The sequence below is a fragment of the Tachypleus tridentatus genome, chromosome 10, assembly GCF_004210375.1.
Source record: "Tachypleus tridentatus isolate NWPU-2018 chromosome 10, ASM421037v1, whole genome shotgun sequence".
Taxonomy (NCBI): domain Eukaryota; kingdom Metazoa; phylum Arthropoda; class Merostomata; order Xiphosura; family Limulidae; genus Tachypleus; species Tachypleus tridentatus.
In genome coordinates, this window is record NC_134834.1 from 99570637 (window position 1) to 99590584 (window position 19948).

At 32.4% G+C, this 19948-nt stretch overlaps 1 protein-coding gene across 1 annotated transcript in view; it reads right to left on the reverse strand.

The window, feature by feature from the left end:
- LOC143229955 (dystonin-like) overlaps window positions 1-19948 on the reverse strand; it is a 209110-nt gene that overhangs the window by 34252 nt on the left and 154910 nt on the right. The window contains 16 exon segments of the mRNA XM_076462843.1: window positions 1295-1520; window positions 1680-1886; window positions 3852-4178; window positions 6829-6948; window positions 7715-7921; window positions 8068-8294; window positions 9745-9829; window positions 11442-11768; window positions 12172-12498; window positions 13311-13481; window positions 14057-14218; window positions 16252-16464; window positions 16689-16779; window positions 16781-16800; window positions 17238-17351; window positions 18186-18401. Of these exon segments, the coding sequence (XP_076318958.1) occupies window positions 1295-1520; window positions 1680-1886; window positions 3852-4178; window positions 6829-6948; window positions 7715-7921; window positions 8068-8294; window positions 9745-9829; window positions 11442-11768; window positions 12172-12498; window positions 13311-13481; window positions 14057-14218; window positions 16252-16464; window positions 16689-16779; window positions 16781-16800; window positions 17238-17351; window positions 18186-18401 (3040 nt within the window).

Sequence of the window (19948 nt, forward strand, 5' to 3'; positions counted from 1 at the left end):
AGTGTAATGTGATTTTACTGCTAAGATTAAAATACTTTTTATCCATTATTTTATCTACCCTAATTCTATACAAGGTTCATCAGTTTGAATGTCTTCATAAAAACCAAAAACAAAACCTTAAAAATATCCAACTTTTTTATTTCTAAAATTACTTCAAGTTGTAACATGAAACTACATTTACTTATCCTAAATATCTTTAAACTCATAACAGAATATACATGTTTATGCTTAAAGCTGATTGTTTTTAATTGTATTTAATCTATCCTTATCTGACCTGAATAGTTTCCTATTTATACATTTTAATTATTTTTATGATAATAATAAATAAAGAATATATATCATACAAGAGAAATAAATATTTACCTGAATCTTCATTTTTTTATGCTGTCAACTGTGAATGTTGCTTAACCCTAATTTTTAATACTAATGATACTACTGTATTAGATAATTTTTTATTTAATTGAAAAAAGCATAAAAGAACACAGAATATATAATCACATGTTTATAAAACAGACAGTGTACCAGAAGTATCCGAATTTTACGACTTTCTAACAATGTAACAAGAGCCATTGGTAACAAATTTGTTGTTGTGTTTCCTGTGGGCATACAATTTTAACTGGGAGTCAAATAGGCAATTCTCTGTACATACAGTAATGTAATATAATATTTCATTTCATAGATTAAAACTTTGGCTTCCTATTGGTTATAAATAGTATATTATTAAACATAAGAGAGAACTAGTGGCAATTTGTGAAGGACAGGTTGGCATGGTGAGAATAGTCTGATGGTTCTGTAACTAAATAAGATTGAAGGTTATAAAAATTATGCTTTCCTGAGAAATAATATTATTATAACAAGCAATTTACATTAAATTTCATATGTCTTGGAAAAGTACTAAATTAATTAAAGAAGACGAGATACTGAGAGAGAAAATGTTATGATTCTAATACTAGGAGAAATTCAGGATTTTTTCTTAACATTGTCATATAAAATTAAAACTTATACTATTAAAATTTGGATTATTAGTTATACTGTTATGCCAAAGGTATGTATGTACTATGATAATTAAAGTTTGAATGAAACCCACAAAAACTTTGTGACATGCACAGAAACAAACGGTCGTAGAGAACGTTACAATGAAATCACTTCAGCACATAATATTATTTTTATTTCACAATAAGTTTCCACTTATTTTACAACATTTCTCTTCAATTAAAATCGTATAACTTATATTTAATGACAATATCTTGTATAAGTTCACAAGATATCGGTAATGACAAACAAGTATAAATACCTTGGACAGCAGGTTCATCGCTTCCTGCTTTAGAAATAACATCATTAGCAGCTTGTTTAACTGCTTCAAGAGCAGGAGATCGTTTAGACAGATCATGCAGGACTCCATCATTATCATTAATCTGATCCTGAATGCGATCAGGATGTGCCGAGATCGGTTCGGCATTGTTGAGTTGATCAGCCGTTGAAGACAAAGCATTCAACATCCCGTCTAACTTATCTGAAAACTGAATAATTACACTGATTAACTAATAATTTATATTCCTTGCTTTTAGCTTAATAGCCAGTTAATATTAAATTGCCAGGTACTTTGCCTAGTACACAGTTTATATATTATAAACTGAATAATGAATTTCCAATTCCTATAATTCAGAAAACTAGTTTACCTGAGATGTGGCTTGCAGGGCTTCTTCCAGTTCATTCTGCTTATCTTTTAATGAATTACGTAGAGCAGTATAACGAGCATTGTCAGAGTCCATACAGTCTTGAACTCTGACACTGTCATTCTTCTCACACAATCTCATTAATGCATGACCAGTTTTGTTAAGTTTGTCTACCAGAGGTTTATGTTCATTTACTGATTGTAATAACACCTAAAGAAAAATAGTTACTTGTTAGTCCCCTGAATACCTAATAATCATCTTAGTTTTATAAATTTCACACCTACAATATCCTTCTATGGAAGATAAAAATCATGTTTCTTTTATGTGATATATAAACTTGAATAACCATGCACGTTAATAACAACAAAGTATTTTACAAGATGAGACATAACTCACTGCAAATTGCTTGCTCAAAATAAAACAAACTCTTGTCACTCACACATTAACTGAATGCATCTGTTTTTAAAATAATTTATTCTAAACTATGTGTACACCAAACTACTCATGGACCAGTGTTTTGTTTACTAACTGTTAATAACGTACAAATGACAAAACATTTTTTAACATCAATATTACAATGAAGCCCATTTGTTATTTAAAAAGTTTGCTATTTTACAGATAAAATGAGAGATTTAATCTATTATTTCATTAAGTTCTTTACCTCAAATGTAATAGCAAGAACATAAGATTACTTAATATGATATAATATGTGAACCACACTGGTAGAAACAATACATCAACATGTCACTTGATGGTTAAAGGCTTGCTGTTGTGCAACGTATAACTGTAATAGTTACACAACAACCTGAAAAGTTTTTTTAAAAAAAGAAAAAGTCCAAACTGGTGATGGACAAGAAAATAAACAGTTGCTAATAATTTAATTTGAAACTAGTTCAATGTGTGTATTCAGTACAAAAAAAAAACACTGATAATACATCAAAGCACTTTACTATGCTATTAATATGAAATTCAATACGTCGAAGTACATTTGGAAATTTATTACAATTCGATCTGATACACTAAAATAGATTTGAGATATTACTGTCGTATTCAATATGTTAAAGTCGCTTGGAATTATACATTTAAAAATGGCTGGTATGGGTAGAGAAAGCACTTATAGAGGAGTGAACAATGTTTAACCTTCTTTGGTCATCGTCAGGTTCACAAAGAAAGAAAGGGTTACTGACCGGTGGCTGACCACGTGTTTGAAGGCAGTTGTGTAATTGAGTGTAGGAATGTAGAGGACATGCTTGATGTTTGATTATATATATTAATATAGGTATAAAGGTGTTTCTTTGTATTGGTTTATTTTGGGCTTGAATTGTTGTGTATAAGTAAGGCTTCTTTAATTTTTCCTTTATTTATGTTTGTTTCTTTATTTAGTATTTGGGTGTTTCCTATGGTTATGTTGTGTTTATTGTATAGCAGCCATGACTTCTATATTGGAGAAACAAGTAGAAAAATGGAAACCAGATTCAAAGAACATAAAAAGTCACCTTCACACATTTTCGAACACTGCAAGTCAAATAAGCACAACATAACCATAGAAAACACTCAAATACTAAATAAAGAAACAAACATAAACAAACGCAAAATTAAAGAAGCTTTACTTATACAACAACTTAAACCCAAAATAAACCAATATAAAGGAACACCTTTATATCTATATTAAAAATAATACAGTAAATAATATAAAATTATATATTAAAACATCTAACATTGCCCTCTACTTTCCTACACTCAATTACACAACCACCTTCAAACACATGGTCAGCCACCGGTTAGTAACCCTTTCTTTCTTTGTGAACCTGACGATGACCGAAGAAGGTAGAAACGTTGTTCGCTCCTCTATTAATGCTTTCCCTACCCATACCAGTTGTTTTTAAATATATAATTTTCTCTACAAGTGGGTTTTCTTGTTATCATAGATTGTATTTGGAATGCTACTGCTGTTGAATATATCCTGGTAAATTGGAAAACCTGTTACTGCAAAATATATTAAAGTGTATTTTAAATTGTATTGCTAAGATATTCTTGTTACTAACCATTTGTAGAATGAATATTTATTTAGTTAAGGAGCTGTACTCATAAATTCATTGTTTCTTTACTGCTATGAAATTCAAAATATATTACAGTAGTTTATTGTTGAAATAATTCCATAAACAAGCTTCTTACACTGTTTCTGTTCTGCTGACGTCTTATCTGCGAAGCATTGAGAGCAGTAGCATCCAATAACTCAGCCTCTGCCTCTGTCTCATCTAACCACTGAACTAAGTCAACATGGCTCTCAAAGAAATGTTCGGCTAGTGGAAGGGCTTGCTCCAGTGCATTTAGCCTCTCCATGCACAGTGTTGAGACAGTATTGGCCAATTCTTTCAAGTCATCTGCTCTTTCTCTTGTAACAGCTTGATCTTCAGATGACGATTCTCGAATAAGCTTCTTGGCAGCAGCTAGAATATCTCGAACCCTCCCCTTCTGACTGCTCACTTCTTCATTGAAAGCCTATCATACATTAACAATACTATTTACCAAAAGCTTTCGTTCTTTGGTATAAAAATATTTAGTAATATTATTTATTGAATATCTAGTTTTTTCATTAAAATTTAGTTGCATCTTAGCATGATAATTTATAACAACTTCCTGCCTGTTGCTACAAGTCTATGATTCATATAAACACATAACATCCTACCATGCATTGGAACTGTGGTTGCTGTTTTCTTTATTCTCTAGTTGCCTATCAGATGTTAAACATGTAATTTACAGAATTTATTAAGTGATGAACTATTATCTTTTATCAATGAGAGAGATAGTAGGTAGCCAAATAAATGAATGTAGTATGGTGTAGTAAGTACAGAAACAAATGAATGTAGTATGGTGTAGTAAGTACAGAAACAAATGAATGTAGTATGGAGTAGTAAGTACAGAAACAAATGAATGTAGTATGGAGTAGTAAGTACAGAAACAAATGAATGTAGTATGGTGTAGTAAGTACAGAAACAAATGAATGTAGTATGGTGTAGTAAGTACAGAAACAAAACGAATGTAGTATGGAGTAGTAAGTACAGAAACAAATGAATGTAGTATGGTGTAGTAAGTACAGAAACCAAATGAATGTAGTATGGTGTAGTAAGTACAGAAACCAAATGAATGTAGTATGGTGTAGTAAGTACAGAAACCAAATGAACGTAGTATGGTGTAGTAAGTACAGAAACAAATGAATGTAGTATGGCGTAGTAAGTACAGAAACAAATGAACGTAGTATGGAGTAGTAAGTACAGAAACAAATGAATGTAGTATGGTGTAGTAAGTACAGAAACAAATGAATGTAGTATGGTGTAGTAAGTACAGAAACAAATACGAACGTAGTATGGTGTAGTAAGTACAGAAACAAATGAATGTAGTATGGCGTAGTAAGTACAGAAACAAATGAACGTAGTATGGTGTAGTAAGTACAGAAACAAATGAATGTAGTATGGTGTAGTAAGTACAGAAACCAAACGAACGTAGTATGGCGTAGTAAGTACAGAAACAAATGAACGTAGTATGGAGTAGTAAGTACAGAAACAAATGAACGTAGTATGGTGTAGTAAGTACAGAAACAAATGACGAACGTAGTATGGAGTAGTAAGTACAGAAACAAATGAACGTAGTATGGTGTAGTAAGTACAGAAACCAAACGAATGTAGTATGGTGTAGTAAGTACAGAAACAAACGAACGTAGTATGGCGTAGTAAGCACAGAAACAAATGAACGTAGTAGTATGGTGTAGTAAGCAACAAGAAACCAAATGAATGTAGTATGGTGTAGTAAGTACAGAAACAAATACGAACGTAGTATGGTGTAGTAAGTACAGAAACAAAAACGAACGTAGTATGGCGTAGCAAGTACAGAAAACAAATGAACGTAGTATGGTGTAGTAAGTACAGAAACAAATAGAACGTAGTATGGCGCAGTAAGTACAGAAACAAATAGAACGTAGTATGGTGTAGTAAGTACAAGAAACCAAATGAACGTAGTATGGTGTAGTAAGTACAGAAACAAATGAATGTAGTATGGCGTAGTAAGTACAGAAACCAAACGAACGTAGTATGGTGTAGTAAGTACAGAAACAAATGAATGTAGTATGGTGTAGTAAGTACAGAAACAAATGAATGTAGTATGGTGTAGTAAGTACAGAAACAAATGAATGTAGTATGGATAGTAAGTACAGAAACAAATGAATGTAGTATGGTGTAGTAAGTACAGAAACAAATGAATGTAGTATGGTGTAGTAAGTACAGAAACCAAACGAACGTAGTATGGTGTAGTAAGTACAAGAAACCAAACGAATGTAGTATGGTGTAGTAAGTACAGAAACAAATGAATGTAGTATGGTGTAGTAAGTACAGAAACAAATAGAACGTAGTATGGTGTAGTAAAAGTACAGAAACAAATGAACGTAGTATGGTGTAGTAAGTACAGAAACAAACGAATGTAGTATGGTGCAGTAAGTACAGAAACAAATGAATGTAGTATGGTGTAGTAAGTACAGAAACAAATGAATGTAGTATGGTGTAGTAAGTACAGAAACCAAATGAATGTAGTATGGTGTAGTAAGTACAGAAACAAATACGAACGTAGTATGGTGTAGTAAAGTACAGAAACAAATAGAACGTAGTATGGTGTAGTAAGCAAGTACAGAAACAAATGAATGTAGTATGGTGTAGTAAGTACAGAAACAAAACGAACGTAGTATGGCGTAGTAAGTACAGAAACAAATGAATGTAGTATGGTGTAGTAAGTACAAGAAACAAAAAAATGAATGTAGTATGGTGTAGTAAGTACAGAAACAAATGAATGTAGTATGGTGTAGTAAGTACAGAAACAAATGAATGTAGTATGGAGTAGTAAGTACAGAAACAAATGAATGTAGTATGGTGTAGTAAGTACAGAAACAAATGAATGTAGTATGGTGTAGTAAGTACAGAAACAAATGAATGTAGTATGGTGTAGTAAGTACAGAAACAAATGAATGTAGTATGGTGTAGTAAGTACAGAAACAAATGAATGTAGTACAGTGATGTCAGATGAAAAAAAGTTCCATTATCAGATGGTTACATTGGTTACTATGGTTCTAGGTGAGCTTTACATTATTTAATTAACACAGTTTTACCTTCTGTTCTTTCACCATAGCTGTAAGGGAATCTGGATCTGGATAAATAGGTTCAGCTTCCTTAAGCTGTTGCTCAGCATCCCGGAACCAATCTAGAAGTTCGTCAATGTCTCCTACCACCTAGTGAAAGAAAACAAAACATTAAGGATAAAAAAAATTTATATTTATCAATAGTGATAAAAGTTAATAATGGCTAAAATAAATAAATAATGCACTAAAATAAGCATTAAGAGAAAACAAATGAAAGTGTTTGTACTTGAAAATTTACAAACACAAACAAATAAAAATATAATATTAAGTTCTTCCTTTAAAATCCCTAAAGTCTATAACATTCTGGTATAGTTACCTCAACATTATTCTGTTTTGATCCCTAAAGTCTATAACATTCTGGTATAATTACCTCAACATTCTTCTGTTTTGATCCCTAAAGTCTATAACATTCTGGTATAATTACCTCAACATTCTTCTGTTTTGATCCCTAAAGTCTATAACATTCTGGTATAATTACCTCAACATTCTTCTGTTTTGATCCCTAAAGTCTATAACATTCTGGTATAATTACCTCAACATTCTTCTGTTTTTATCCCTAGAGTCTATAACATTCTGGTATAATTACCTCAACATTCTTCTGTTTTTATCCCTAGAGTCTATAACATTCTGGTATAATTACCTCAACATTCTTCTGTTTTTATCCCTAAAGTCTATAACATTCTGGTGTAATTACCTCAACATTCTTCTGTTTTGATCCCTAAAGTCTATAACATTCTGGTATAATTACCTCAACATTCTTCTGTTTTGATCCCTAAAGTCTATAACATTCTGGTATAATTACCTCAACATTCTTCTGTTTTGATCCCTAAAGTCTATAACATTCTGGTATAATTACCTCAACATTCTTCTGTTTTGATAACTCTATCCTTTCTGCTTTACGTTGCACTTGTTCGCAGACAGCATCAAATCGACGGTTGTCTTTGGTTACAATACTTTCAATAGCATAAGCACCTTCACCTGGAGATATCTGGCACAGTCTCGGACCCAAGTGGTTTACAGATTCAAGATGAGATCGATACTCCTGAATTTCTGTTTCTAGACACTACAGTAAGGATAACAATATAATCTCTCAGAAGTAAAGGGTTGATTATTTAAACAGATTAATTCTAGGTTTAAGGAGGTTAAAATAAACCAAGATTTTTGGTTCTCTGAGTAATAAAAACTAATCAAACTGTTCACATTATGTACCTGAATCTTGGACTCCTGGAACTCCAGACTGCTGACATCAAGGGACTTCAGAACACGTTCTGCCTCATCCATCCATGTTGCCAGAGTTTCATGGCTAGAATGAAAGTTCTGGGTTATTGGTAGTGCTTCCAGTGCCTGACGGTGACGTTCGCTACAACGCTGAGCTAACTCTGTGAACTTGCTGTGCAGGGGATCGACCTTTTCTTTGACCTGTAGGGCTTCATCCCCTACAAATAAACAATTGCTTCTTGATTTTCACAAGTTAAGAAAGGTTTATTTCAAATAAAATGATCACACATAATATTTAATACTGAGAATTTTAAATCATTGATTGTTAAGTAACTGTACACCAACAACTCAGCATTTATTACTTAAAGATCTTCACACGATCTTAATGAGGTAGCCAATCAGAAAAATAGCTTCACTCAAACTTAATAAGATAGCCAATCAGATGAGAGAGAGCATCTCACAAGACTGATAAAATAGCACAATCATAAAAATAGCTTCACTCAAACTTAATAAGATAGCCAATTAGAAGAGAGAGCTTTTCACAAACTTTGTAAGGTAGCCCATTAAACAAAGAATGAACTCTTTCTAGACAAACAACAAAATATATCAGAAATACTCAATTAAAAACAATCAAATATTCTACCTCATCACATATGAACTGAAAAACAACAACTCTTTTTTAAAACATTTTATTTAAAAAAATGAATACACCAAGAAACCAAAATCAGAAACAACACACCACTGAGAAGTTTCAAAACTAGAAACATTTTCAACAACATACCAGAGACGAGTTTCAAAACTATAACCAATTTCAACAATACACCTGAGATATGCTCAAAAACTATAACCAATTTCAACAATACACCTGAGATATGCTCAAAAACTATAACCAATTTCATTAATACACCTGAGATATGCTCAAAAACTATAACCAATTTCAACAATACACCTGAGATATGCTCAAAAACTATAACCAATTTCATTAATACACCTGAGATATGCTCAAAAACTATAACCAATTTCATTAATACACCTGAGATATGCTCAAAAACTATAACCAATTTCAACAATACACCTGAGATATGCTCAAAAACCACAACCAATTTCAACAATACACCTGAGATATGCTCAAAAACTACAACCAATTTCAACAATACACCTGAGATATGCTCAAAAACTATAACCAATTTCAACAATACACCTGAGATATGCTCAAAAACTATAACCAATTTCATTAATACACCTAAGATATGCTCAAAAACTATAACCAATTTCATTAACACACCTGAAATATGCTAAAAAACTATAACCAATTTCATTAATACACCTGAGATATGCTCAAAAACTATAACCAATTTCATTAATACACCTGAGATATGCTCAAAAACTATAACCAATTTCATTAATACAACTGAGATATGCTCAAAAACTATAACCAATTTCAACAATACACCTGAGATATGCTCAAAAACTATAACCAATTTCATGAATACACCTGAGATACGCTAAAAAACTATAACCAATTTCATTAATACACCTGAGATATGCTAAAAAACTAAAACCAATTTCATTAATACACCTGAGATATGCTCAAAAACTATAACGAATTCAATTTCAATAGTATACCAGTATCATGTTTTAAAACTATAAGCAATTTCAATAATTTACCTGAAGCATGTTTCATAATTTCATGTGCTGAGGAAATCAAGCTGTCAATTTGATTGTGATGGTCTGCTATTTCTTCATTAAGTTCCTGTTGAAAAATAAAAAAATATATTAAATATTTTTAATATCATAATTGAGTCAATATAGGTTAATACATTAACAACTAAGGTTTGTACAACATTATTTTAATTTAAAAGTGTCATCTAGTCTATGTGCAACATCAACTCAGGAAACTATCATCCAGGTTTTTAATAATATCAATCTAAGTTAAGCTATCATCTAATCTACATGTAACATCAACTCAGGAAACTATCATCCAGGTTTTTAATAATATCAATCTAAGTTAAGCTATCATCTAATCTACATGTAACATCAACTCAGGAAACTATCATCCAGGTTTTTAATAATATCAATCTAAATTAAGCTATAGTCTAATCTACATGTAACATCAACTCAGGAAACTATCATCCAGGTTTTTAATAATATCAATCTAAGTTAAGCTATCATCTAATCTACATGTAACATCAACTCAGGAAACTATCATCCAGGTTTTTAATAATATCAATCTAAATTAAGCTATAGTCTAGTCTACATGTAACATCAACTCAGGAAACTATCATCCAGGTTTTTAATAATATCAATCTAAGTTAAGCTATCACCTAGTCTACATGTAACATCAACTCAGGAAACTATCATCCAGGTTTTTAATAATATCAATCTAAGTTAAGCTATCGTCTAGTCTACATGTAACATCAACTCAGGAAACTATCATCCAGGTTTTTAATAATATCAATCTAAGTTAAGCTATCGTCTAGTTTACATGTAACATCAACTCAGGAAACTATCATCCAGGTTTTTAATAATATCAATCTAAATTAAGCTATCGTCTAGTCTACATGTAACATCAACTCAGGAAACTATCATCCAGGTTTTTAATAATATCAATCTAAGTGAAGCTATTGTCTAGTCTACGTGTAACATCAACTCAGGAAACTATCATCCAGGTTTTTAATAATATCAATCTAAGTGAAGCTATTGTCTAGTCTACATGTAACATCAACTCAGGAAACTATCATCCAGGTTTTTAATAATATCAATCTAAGTGAAGCTATTGTCAAGTCTACATGTAACATCAAGTCAGGAAACTATCATCCAGGTTTTAATAATATCAATCTAAGTTGAACTATTATCTGGCCTGAGTGTAACATCAATCTAAGTTGAACTATTATCTGGCCTGAGTGTAACATCAATCTAAGTTGAACTATTATCTGGCCTGAGTGTAACATCAATCTAAGTTGAACTATGATCTGGCCTGAGTGTAACATCAGCCTAAATTAGATGTGGTAATATCTTTCTAGTTGTCACATGACAAGATAAAACAACAGACCATTTCCTTTTGTCATTATATTTTGCAATTAAAAACACGCTAAACATGACCCTTAGATATGCACTATATCATAGTAAATTTGACAATACAGACAGGACTATCACTTTTAAAAGATATACACTGTGTTACAGCTAACCTGAAATAATGAACAGAACTTTTCCCCAGGTCATGTACTATATCCTAATTAATCTGTTCATCTGAACACAATTTCCTTTTTATAACTGACCTTCTAGTCATAATTAACTTGCCACACTGTCATTACAGTCCCATTTACGTTTCTTACGTACATATAAAACACAGACACAGGACTTACCACAATTTCATAAATCTGTTCCTGTAATTTATCGACATAAACACTGAGAACCCTACATCGTCCCAAGCGAGATTCCATCTCATCCATCCAGGCCAAAAGGTCTTCAAAAGTAACTACAAAATTTCCTAGGCCTTCGTAAGCTTCAGTTAAGAGTTGACCAATGTTCTCACTGTCTTCCACAAGTTTGGCATATCTGTCTGTCACATCCTGAAACTTTTCGACTACAGTCTGAGCTTCATCGTCACCCACCAAACCCATCAGTGTCTGTACTGTTTCAGTTAGGTCTTCAAATGACTCCTTATGGTCCAGGATGTCTTCGTGCAAATCCTACATTCAGCAATATCAGAGTAACATTAGTAGTCTGTATGATTATATACTACAGTATTAAGATTCTGTATGAACCACTGCACATTGATGTATTGAGTAACTACATATTTTAATCACGTCTACAAATATTACTCAACCATATACTGAACATTTTCGCACTTTTCTTTGTCCTAATGCAAGCAGTTTTACAAATTTCAATGTTGGTCATAACAAGAGAACTGGACCAGCTGTTATTATAATTCATGCTGGTTGCTTTTCTAAGTCAGTGAACAATATATTGAATATCCTTAAGAATCAATAACCTTTACTGCTAAAGTATTATATTAAATCTGGTTATGTGACTCATTACAGGCCATAGTCAGATCACCGAGTGTTAATAAAGTTACATTAAAATGTCACCAACTCTGTGTTCCTCGATTCTCCGTCTGATCCTTTCCTGATCTGTTGGTATTGTAGCCATTCCCGATAACTTCTTCTCTGTTTGGTCCAGCCATTCAACAAGTGGTCTCATTTTCTCTTGGAAAGCCCGTGCAACAGGAAGTGTTTGTTCTAGTATATCTGTTCTCTCTCGAGCTCCTGCAGTTAGCTCATTAAAACGCTGGGACAGGTCCTCCAACTGATCTTGAATTTGGGCACGTTCAAAGTCTTCAAGGTTTCGCATGACCTCTGCTCCCATCTCAGACAAGGATGACATACTATTCTGTCGGTCCAATAGCAACTTTCTCAGGAACTGAGAAGAGTAAACAATTTTTAATAACTTATACTGAATCATACAATTAATTAACACATTAAAAATTAATAACCTTTACAAATATTTTATCTGAACAGATTACATCACTATAAGTTGTAGAATAATTCACTCTTCACCTAATTAAAGTATCTTACGTCTTCTCTATCTAATATTTATTTATCCTACCACCCATCACTGCATTCAAGCCATCTTATGTCTTCTCTATCTAATATTTATTCATCCTACCACCCATCACTGCATTCAAGCCATCTTACGTCTTCTCTATCTAATATTTATTCATCGTACCACCCATCACTGGATTCAAGCCATCTTACGTCTTCTCTATCTAATATTTATTCATCCTACCACCCATCACTGCATTCAAGCCATCTTCGTCTTCTCTATCTAATATTTATTCATCCTACCACCCATCACTGGATTCAAGCCATCTTACGTCTTCTCTATCTAATATTTATTTATCCTACCACCCATCACTGGATTCAAGCCATCTTACGTCTTCTCTATCTAATATTTATTCATCCTACCACCCATCACTGCATTCAAGCTATCTTACGTCTTCTCTATCTAATATTTATTCATCCTACCACCCATCACTGGATTCAAGCCATCTTACGTCTTCTCTATCTAATATTTATTTATCCTACCACCCATCACTGGATTCAAGCCTGAATTTCTGACTAATAAAGATTTAATTTTTACAGTAAAACAGTTTTTCCTATACATAATTTTTACAGTAAAACAGTTTTCCTATACATGGATTTATAGTTGATAATCTAAGAGTCTCCACTTACATTTTGTTCTTGAAGTTGAGCTTTTACAACCTTGTAATCAGCAGAAGGAGGTTTCTGGTTGGAAACCATTTCTTCAGTGTCTTCTAACCATTTCTGTACACCTTCCAGTGCCTCATGAAACTTACCAGACTGAAGCAAGGTCAGGTCAAGAAGTCTCTCTTTTTCATTCAGCTGAAAACAAAAGGTTCATGACATTTGTATTAAACCATGCTACACTTGTAAAATGTACATTTCTTTGCATTTCTATGGCTAAACTATATTGCCTTAAAGGTCTGAATACCATGCTAAAAATGGAGATATGTGTCAGCACAGTTACTTGCTTTTATCAAAACAAGTTTCCATTTTTTAAGCAATATTAAAAAGGTATTTCTGTCACAGGGTTGAAGGTTTTTAACATTTTTAAGAACCTGTATGAGGCCAGCACTAAGTAAGTTATTAGAATTTAAACAGAAAATCAGGTACGAGTTAGATTACTACCACCACGTTTGCAGTAACCTATGTCTGTAGTGGCAACCAACAACTGGAATAAGGAAAGATAATTTTCCATTCAATTAAGGTGTGGTTTATTACATTCATTAAACAGGAAGGTAAACCTAACTAGTTGACAAATATACAACATCTTAAACATTTTTTTCAAATACAATTTTAATGGTGGGAGCTCAATACTGTTGTGAATTAATGAACAAGACCCATTAAGAACATGCTTTCATGACTATTATCTTCATTGTTTTAAAAAATATTCTTACTCTTTCCTTCAGGTTATTCCACTGGTTATTCAACGTCTCTAGGTCCTGCTCAAGATCTGCAGTATTCACACCAGATGAGGCTGACTGTACAAGTCCTTGGCCAAGTTTGTTAATCTCCTTGACCTGGGCACCAACTGGGGCTACCCGATTCTTATGGAATTCCTGTTAAATAAAACAAATAATCATTAAAAAAAAAGATGGTACATGTTTAGACATGTTGAGTGATCACACACATATCATTAATCAATTATTAACGTACAAACATATTGAATTACTAATTCCCAAATACTCTCTTCTTAAATTACAAACCAAACGTACACATCTCAGCATTTTCCCTCACATACACAGATTTCAAACTACTGAAATAAACAGTGTGGTTGAAACCAAAGATGTTCTGAAATGAATTACATATTGAATTACTAATTCCCAAATACTCTCTTCTTAAATTACAAACCAAACGTACACATCTCAGCATTTTCCCTCACGTACACAGATTTCAAACTACTGAAATAAAAAGTGTGGTTGAAACCAAAGATGTTCTGAAATGGAGGTTTCTCTCCACTTACTTGCAAGAGATTGTAAAGCATAAGTTTTATATAGTGAATATTTAAAAATTAATTGAACGTATATTAAAGAAAACAGTGAAATCAAGAAGAAACAGAACCTGAGTGAGGAATAATCTAGGGAGCTTCTAGGTAATTATATCCAATGTGTAATGATCATCAATCGAATTTGTGAAGAAATTAATCATCTTTTTATTAACTGATAAAAATATTAATAACCAGTCATGAAAATGTTTTAGTGAAAAAGTTATGCACAGATGGATGAAGTTATCTAGAAAGAGTTTGGAGCCATGAAGAAAGCTGATCTGTAGTGAATGTCATCTTCAGAACATGGTCTTATTGTTGGTTTGGATTTGAAGATCAGAATCAACAGCAACAGGAATAGAGAAGTCTGAATTTAACAGTTTGGATTACTTGATAGAAAGAATCTGAAATTTGCTCTTGAAAAAGAAAGTTTTATTGGGAAAATGTAACTGATGGACAGTAGAGGATTTTCAGAAGATTTAGTAAAATTAACATGTCATAAAGTAAAGTTGAATTTAACTAGATATATTTATTTTTTACTGTAATGCCTTTCAATTTTAAAGTGCAAACATAAAAAAAAACAGATCTGGTGGAAGGATATGTTTTGCAACCAATCACTTGTCCACAACCTTGACAAAGTTAGAAACAATAAAGGTTTTAAGATAGATACTCCTAACATGAGAACAAAGAACTGCTTGAAGGGATCAGACCCACGTTAAACAAAAAAAAAAAACATGTGCTTCCTGATCTAATCAGATATATAATGGATGGAAATAACATATGGTAACTGATGAATAAGACAGGTATTGTCATGAGTGAAAAATGGTATAAGTAGATATAGGTGTAGCAAGAAATTAAACATTAAGAAGCAATAGTAAGTAAAATTAAAATATTTGTATTATCTCGTCAATCATAATTACTAATCTGTACAAACATTTTTCCAACTACTATTCCGCAATATACCTTTAAATCCTGTTGTTACACACCTTAATATTTCCTCATATCCATAGATCTTGAACTATTACCATATTTTTCAGTGTATAAGATGCACCCCTATTTTCAAAGCTATCTTCATGGGAAAAAATATTTTTCCCAGTTATCATTTATTCATTTGTTCAACATCAGCATAATGTTTCTATTATTCTTTAGAATACTTCAAAAGTAGTGTCCATAATAAAATAAAATATGGTCGTTCCATACATTGTTCATTCATTATGAAAACTTTCAAAATCTCCTTCTGCATCACTGAAACCAAGTTCTGAAAGTTCACTCTCACCCCAAGCAATATCATCTTTCTGAAAGTTCACTCTCACTTGTCCCCAAGCAATATCATCTTTGGTGACATTAAGACAACTGCTCACATCACATAACTACCTTCATTACAGTTTCCACACTTTGGGGAAGAAAAAAAGGTTTGGTACTTTTAAACATTAAGAAAACAAAACAAAACTGTTTACTCACCATAAACCTCTTTCAGATACAGCTAGGAAGGCATAAAATTTTTTACCTTCGGTGTATAGGGCACAGGGGTGTTTTTGAGACCCCATTTTTTTATAGAAAAATATGGTAATTTTCACATATTTGTTAAACTAATAGTCCCTAACACACCTTAAACTGTTCTTGCTGAGCACGAATCAGATCCACATCTCCACTGACGATTCTGAAGTTCCTTACTTCCTGAGCTGCATCTTCCACATCCTTCATGGTCTCTTTGTAATCTCCATAGAACTTCTCTAAACGAGAAAGGGTTGATTCCAGGTTGACACTACGAGTCTTCGATCTCTCCTCCAATCGGCCAAGTTGTCGACGCATATTATCCATCTGCATGAATGTAAAGAGGTACAAATATTCAGTAGCCCATATAAAACATGTGACCATAAGGCTACAGCTTATCACACATAAGCAGAAAGAATTATAACATAAGTTGTTAACAAACAACAGAACAGTTCTACACCCTTGCACATTAACCAACACACTATTCGTTGAATCCTCACCTATAACATATGTGAATTATTACATATTCATGATAAAACCTAACAACTCACATGATCTCTGTAACTTCCTGGGTCTGATGTGTAATGCTGACTGATAAGATCTTGAGCCTGCTGGCTTGTGTCTCTAACATCCTCTTCTACCCTCCAACCTCCGCATAAAGTCCTAGTAAACAGTTAGATAAAATGAAGTAAAGAGAAACGGAACACACATAAATAAAAAATCAATTATACTTGAATGCTATCTTAATAAAACATATGTAATGACATCTTTCTAAGTGTCTTCCTTTGGACACTAAATCAGTTGTATTTCTTATCAACATTTTATTCTAACTGGTTCTATTCTGTATTTAACCCTTGTTAGTAAAGACATTGTATTAAGATTTTCTTTTACTAACCTTTATGTTCATTAACTATTGATACTATTTTTTTCCACCTTTCAATTGGTTCTACTCTACTGTTACATTTGATTTTATAATATTTTTTAAACACAGATCACTACACTGTTTTAAATATAATATGTTGTTTCCACTTTACTGTACATTGTTTCAATATAAGAATATCTCTGTTGGTTCTACAATTTTTACACGTGATGTTATTAACCTTTATGTCATCCAGCTGAATCTGCACTGTTTGAACATCCCTTGCTATGGGAGCCATGTTATCAAGTTCTTCCTCCAAAGCATTCAGGTCATAATGAACTCCATTCAACTTTGCCTAAAGAAATGGTAGAAACATCATGTTGTAGCTCAAGATGTGACAGCAAGTGTATAAATAAATGGTAGAAACATCATGTTGTAGCTCAAAATGTGACAGCAAGTCATCATGTTGTAGCTCAAAATGTGACAGCAAGTGTATAAATAAATGGTAGAAACATCATGTTGCAGCTCAAGATGTGACAGCAAGTGTATAAATAAATGGTAGAAACATCATGTTGCAGCTCAAGATGTGACAGCAAGTGTATAAATAAATGGTAGAAACATCATGTTGCAGCTCAAGATGTGACAGCAAGTGTATAAATAAATGTTGTAGCTCAAGATGTGAAGATCATGTTGCAGCTCAAGATGTGACAGCAAGTGTATAAATAAATGGTAGAAACATCATGTTGTAGTTCAAGATGTGACAGCAAGTGTATAAATAAATGGTACAAACATCATGTTGTAGCTCAAGATGTGACAGCAAGTGTATAAATAAATGGTAGAAACATCATGTTGTAGCTCAAAATGTGACAGCAAGTGTATAAATAAATGGTACAAACATCATGTTGTAGCTCAAGATGTGACAGCAAGTGTATAAATAAATGGTAGAAACATCATGTTGTAGCTCAAGATGTGACAGCAAGTGTATAAAAGATTCGAAACCAAAGTATGTGTTACAAAATGATTGCCTTTTCACCTTTATCTTACTTAATTTTGTGTAATATGAATTCTGTGTCTATCAGACAATAATTCTAGCATAAAACACCTATCAGAAAACTCTATATAGTTTATTAAGTAATGATTATATGACTAAAATGATCTCAGAATCACTTGTGTAATAATGGTTCCATACATTAAAATCAGAGGTCACAGATGATGCCAGCTCCAAATCAGCACACTGCTCCTGGAGTTTCTGTGTGAGCTGATGATAACGTTTATCAAGGCTATCCACTTCTTCAGTAATGTGGGACGTATCAGAGCTTGGAGAAGCATTTGTAATAAGCAGCTCTGCAGAATCCTTCACCTGATCAAGTTGCTTCTCCAAATCCCTAGCTTCGCCAAGCAATCCCTGGTAGGAGACAAATTACAAATGGTTTTATTTCACACAGAAAACTAATTTCACTTTCTAATCTCTATTTTTTTACAGATCTGTAAAGAACAACCTTTTCAGTCCAGTATCTTGTTTCTCTTAGGAGGGATATGTTTTGATTCATTTGTTTTATTTTAAAGTTTGCACAAAACTAAACAAGAGCTATCTTGGCTAGCCATCCCAAATTTACCAGTGAAAGAACAGAAGCAAAGCAGTTAGTCATCGCCACCCACTGTAAACTCTTGGCACACTGTTATCAACAAACAGTGGGATTAACCACATATTATAATGCTCCTACTGCTGGTAGGGCAAGCATATTGGGTGGCAAGATAATTCCAACTTGCGACTCTCAGTCAAGCACTATAACCATCGGGTACTGCAAAACCAGAATAATTGATCTCCCACCCTCAAGTGATCTACAAAATAAAACTACAATAAAGACAATCTGCTTAAGTACAACTCTTATTAACATTTTTATGTATAAAACTAAAATAAATCCAAACTGCTAACTATAATTTAGATTTTTTATAGCACCCTCACAGTTGCAACCTCAATTTAGAAATATTTAAAACTTCCCATTTCCAAACATAAAAATTTTCAAAGTACAAAAACAATACTGGTAAATCTGTGATATTTCAGGATGTTTGTTGTTTTAAAATTAAATAATTTGGAAATCTGTAAAATTCAACTACCTGTCCTTTTTATGTTTTACAGCTTCCAAAATTATAAAGTTAAACAAAACCATAAATATATTATCTAAAAAATAAAATATGGAACTTTTGAAATCCTATGAATCTACTCATTACAAAGCCTACATATAAACAACTTGCACTGTTTTGGTTTTGTTGCACGTGAGTTTGAATATTTTGTATTTTGTTGTAAAAATTACTCTAGGAGTTTCTTTCTACTTTACAAAACTTTCTCCTGGTAATTTGAAAGTAATGAAGACTTACAGTAGGTTTCATCTCGGGCTTAGAAATTAGTGTGAACCTTTATTATCTAACTGTATGTGGTTTGTAGAGATAATACAAAAATAACGTTTGCAGATAAGATATTGTCACTTTATATTACTTTTAATGGGATAAAATATACTTTATTTAAAACTACCACCACTAAAGTGGTCCACTACATGATGTCAGTAGGACTAGGGATGTACTGTTGTTGTTAAAAATGTATATTTGTTTAAATGAAACAAAACAGATGCATAAGTTGGATTATACATTGAGTACAAACTTCTCTGTATGTATATGGGAGGTTAAACATTTTGTAAATCAAACGAGATAATATACAAACAATGGCAGAGTAACAATATCTGTTGACTGTGAAACACGTGTTGGTCTGTGACTATGGTTTTACTGTATACAGGAATAATGTGTACCTCTGTGATATGGAGGTTTTTGTTTCATTAATAAAACATAAGTATACAAAAAAAATACGATTTGGAAACAACCAAAGGTTATCATAATTAATGTGTGAAGTGGCTGTATTGTACATACAGTTCAAAGTTTAATGGTTAGGATATATTT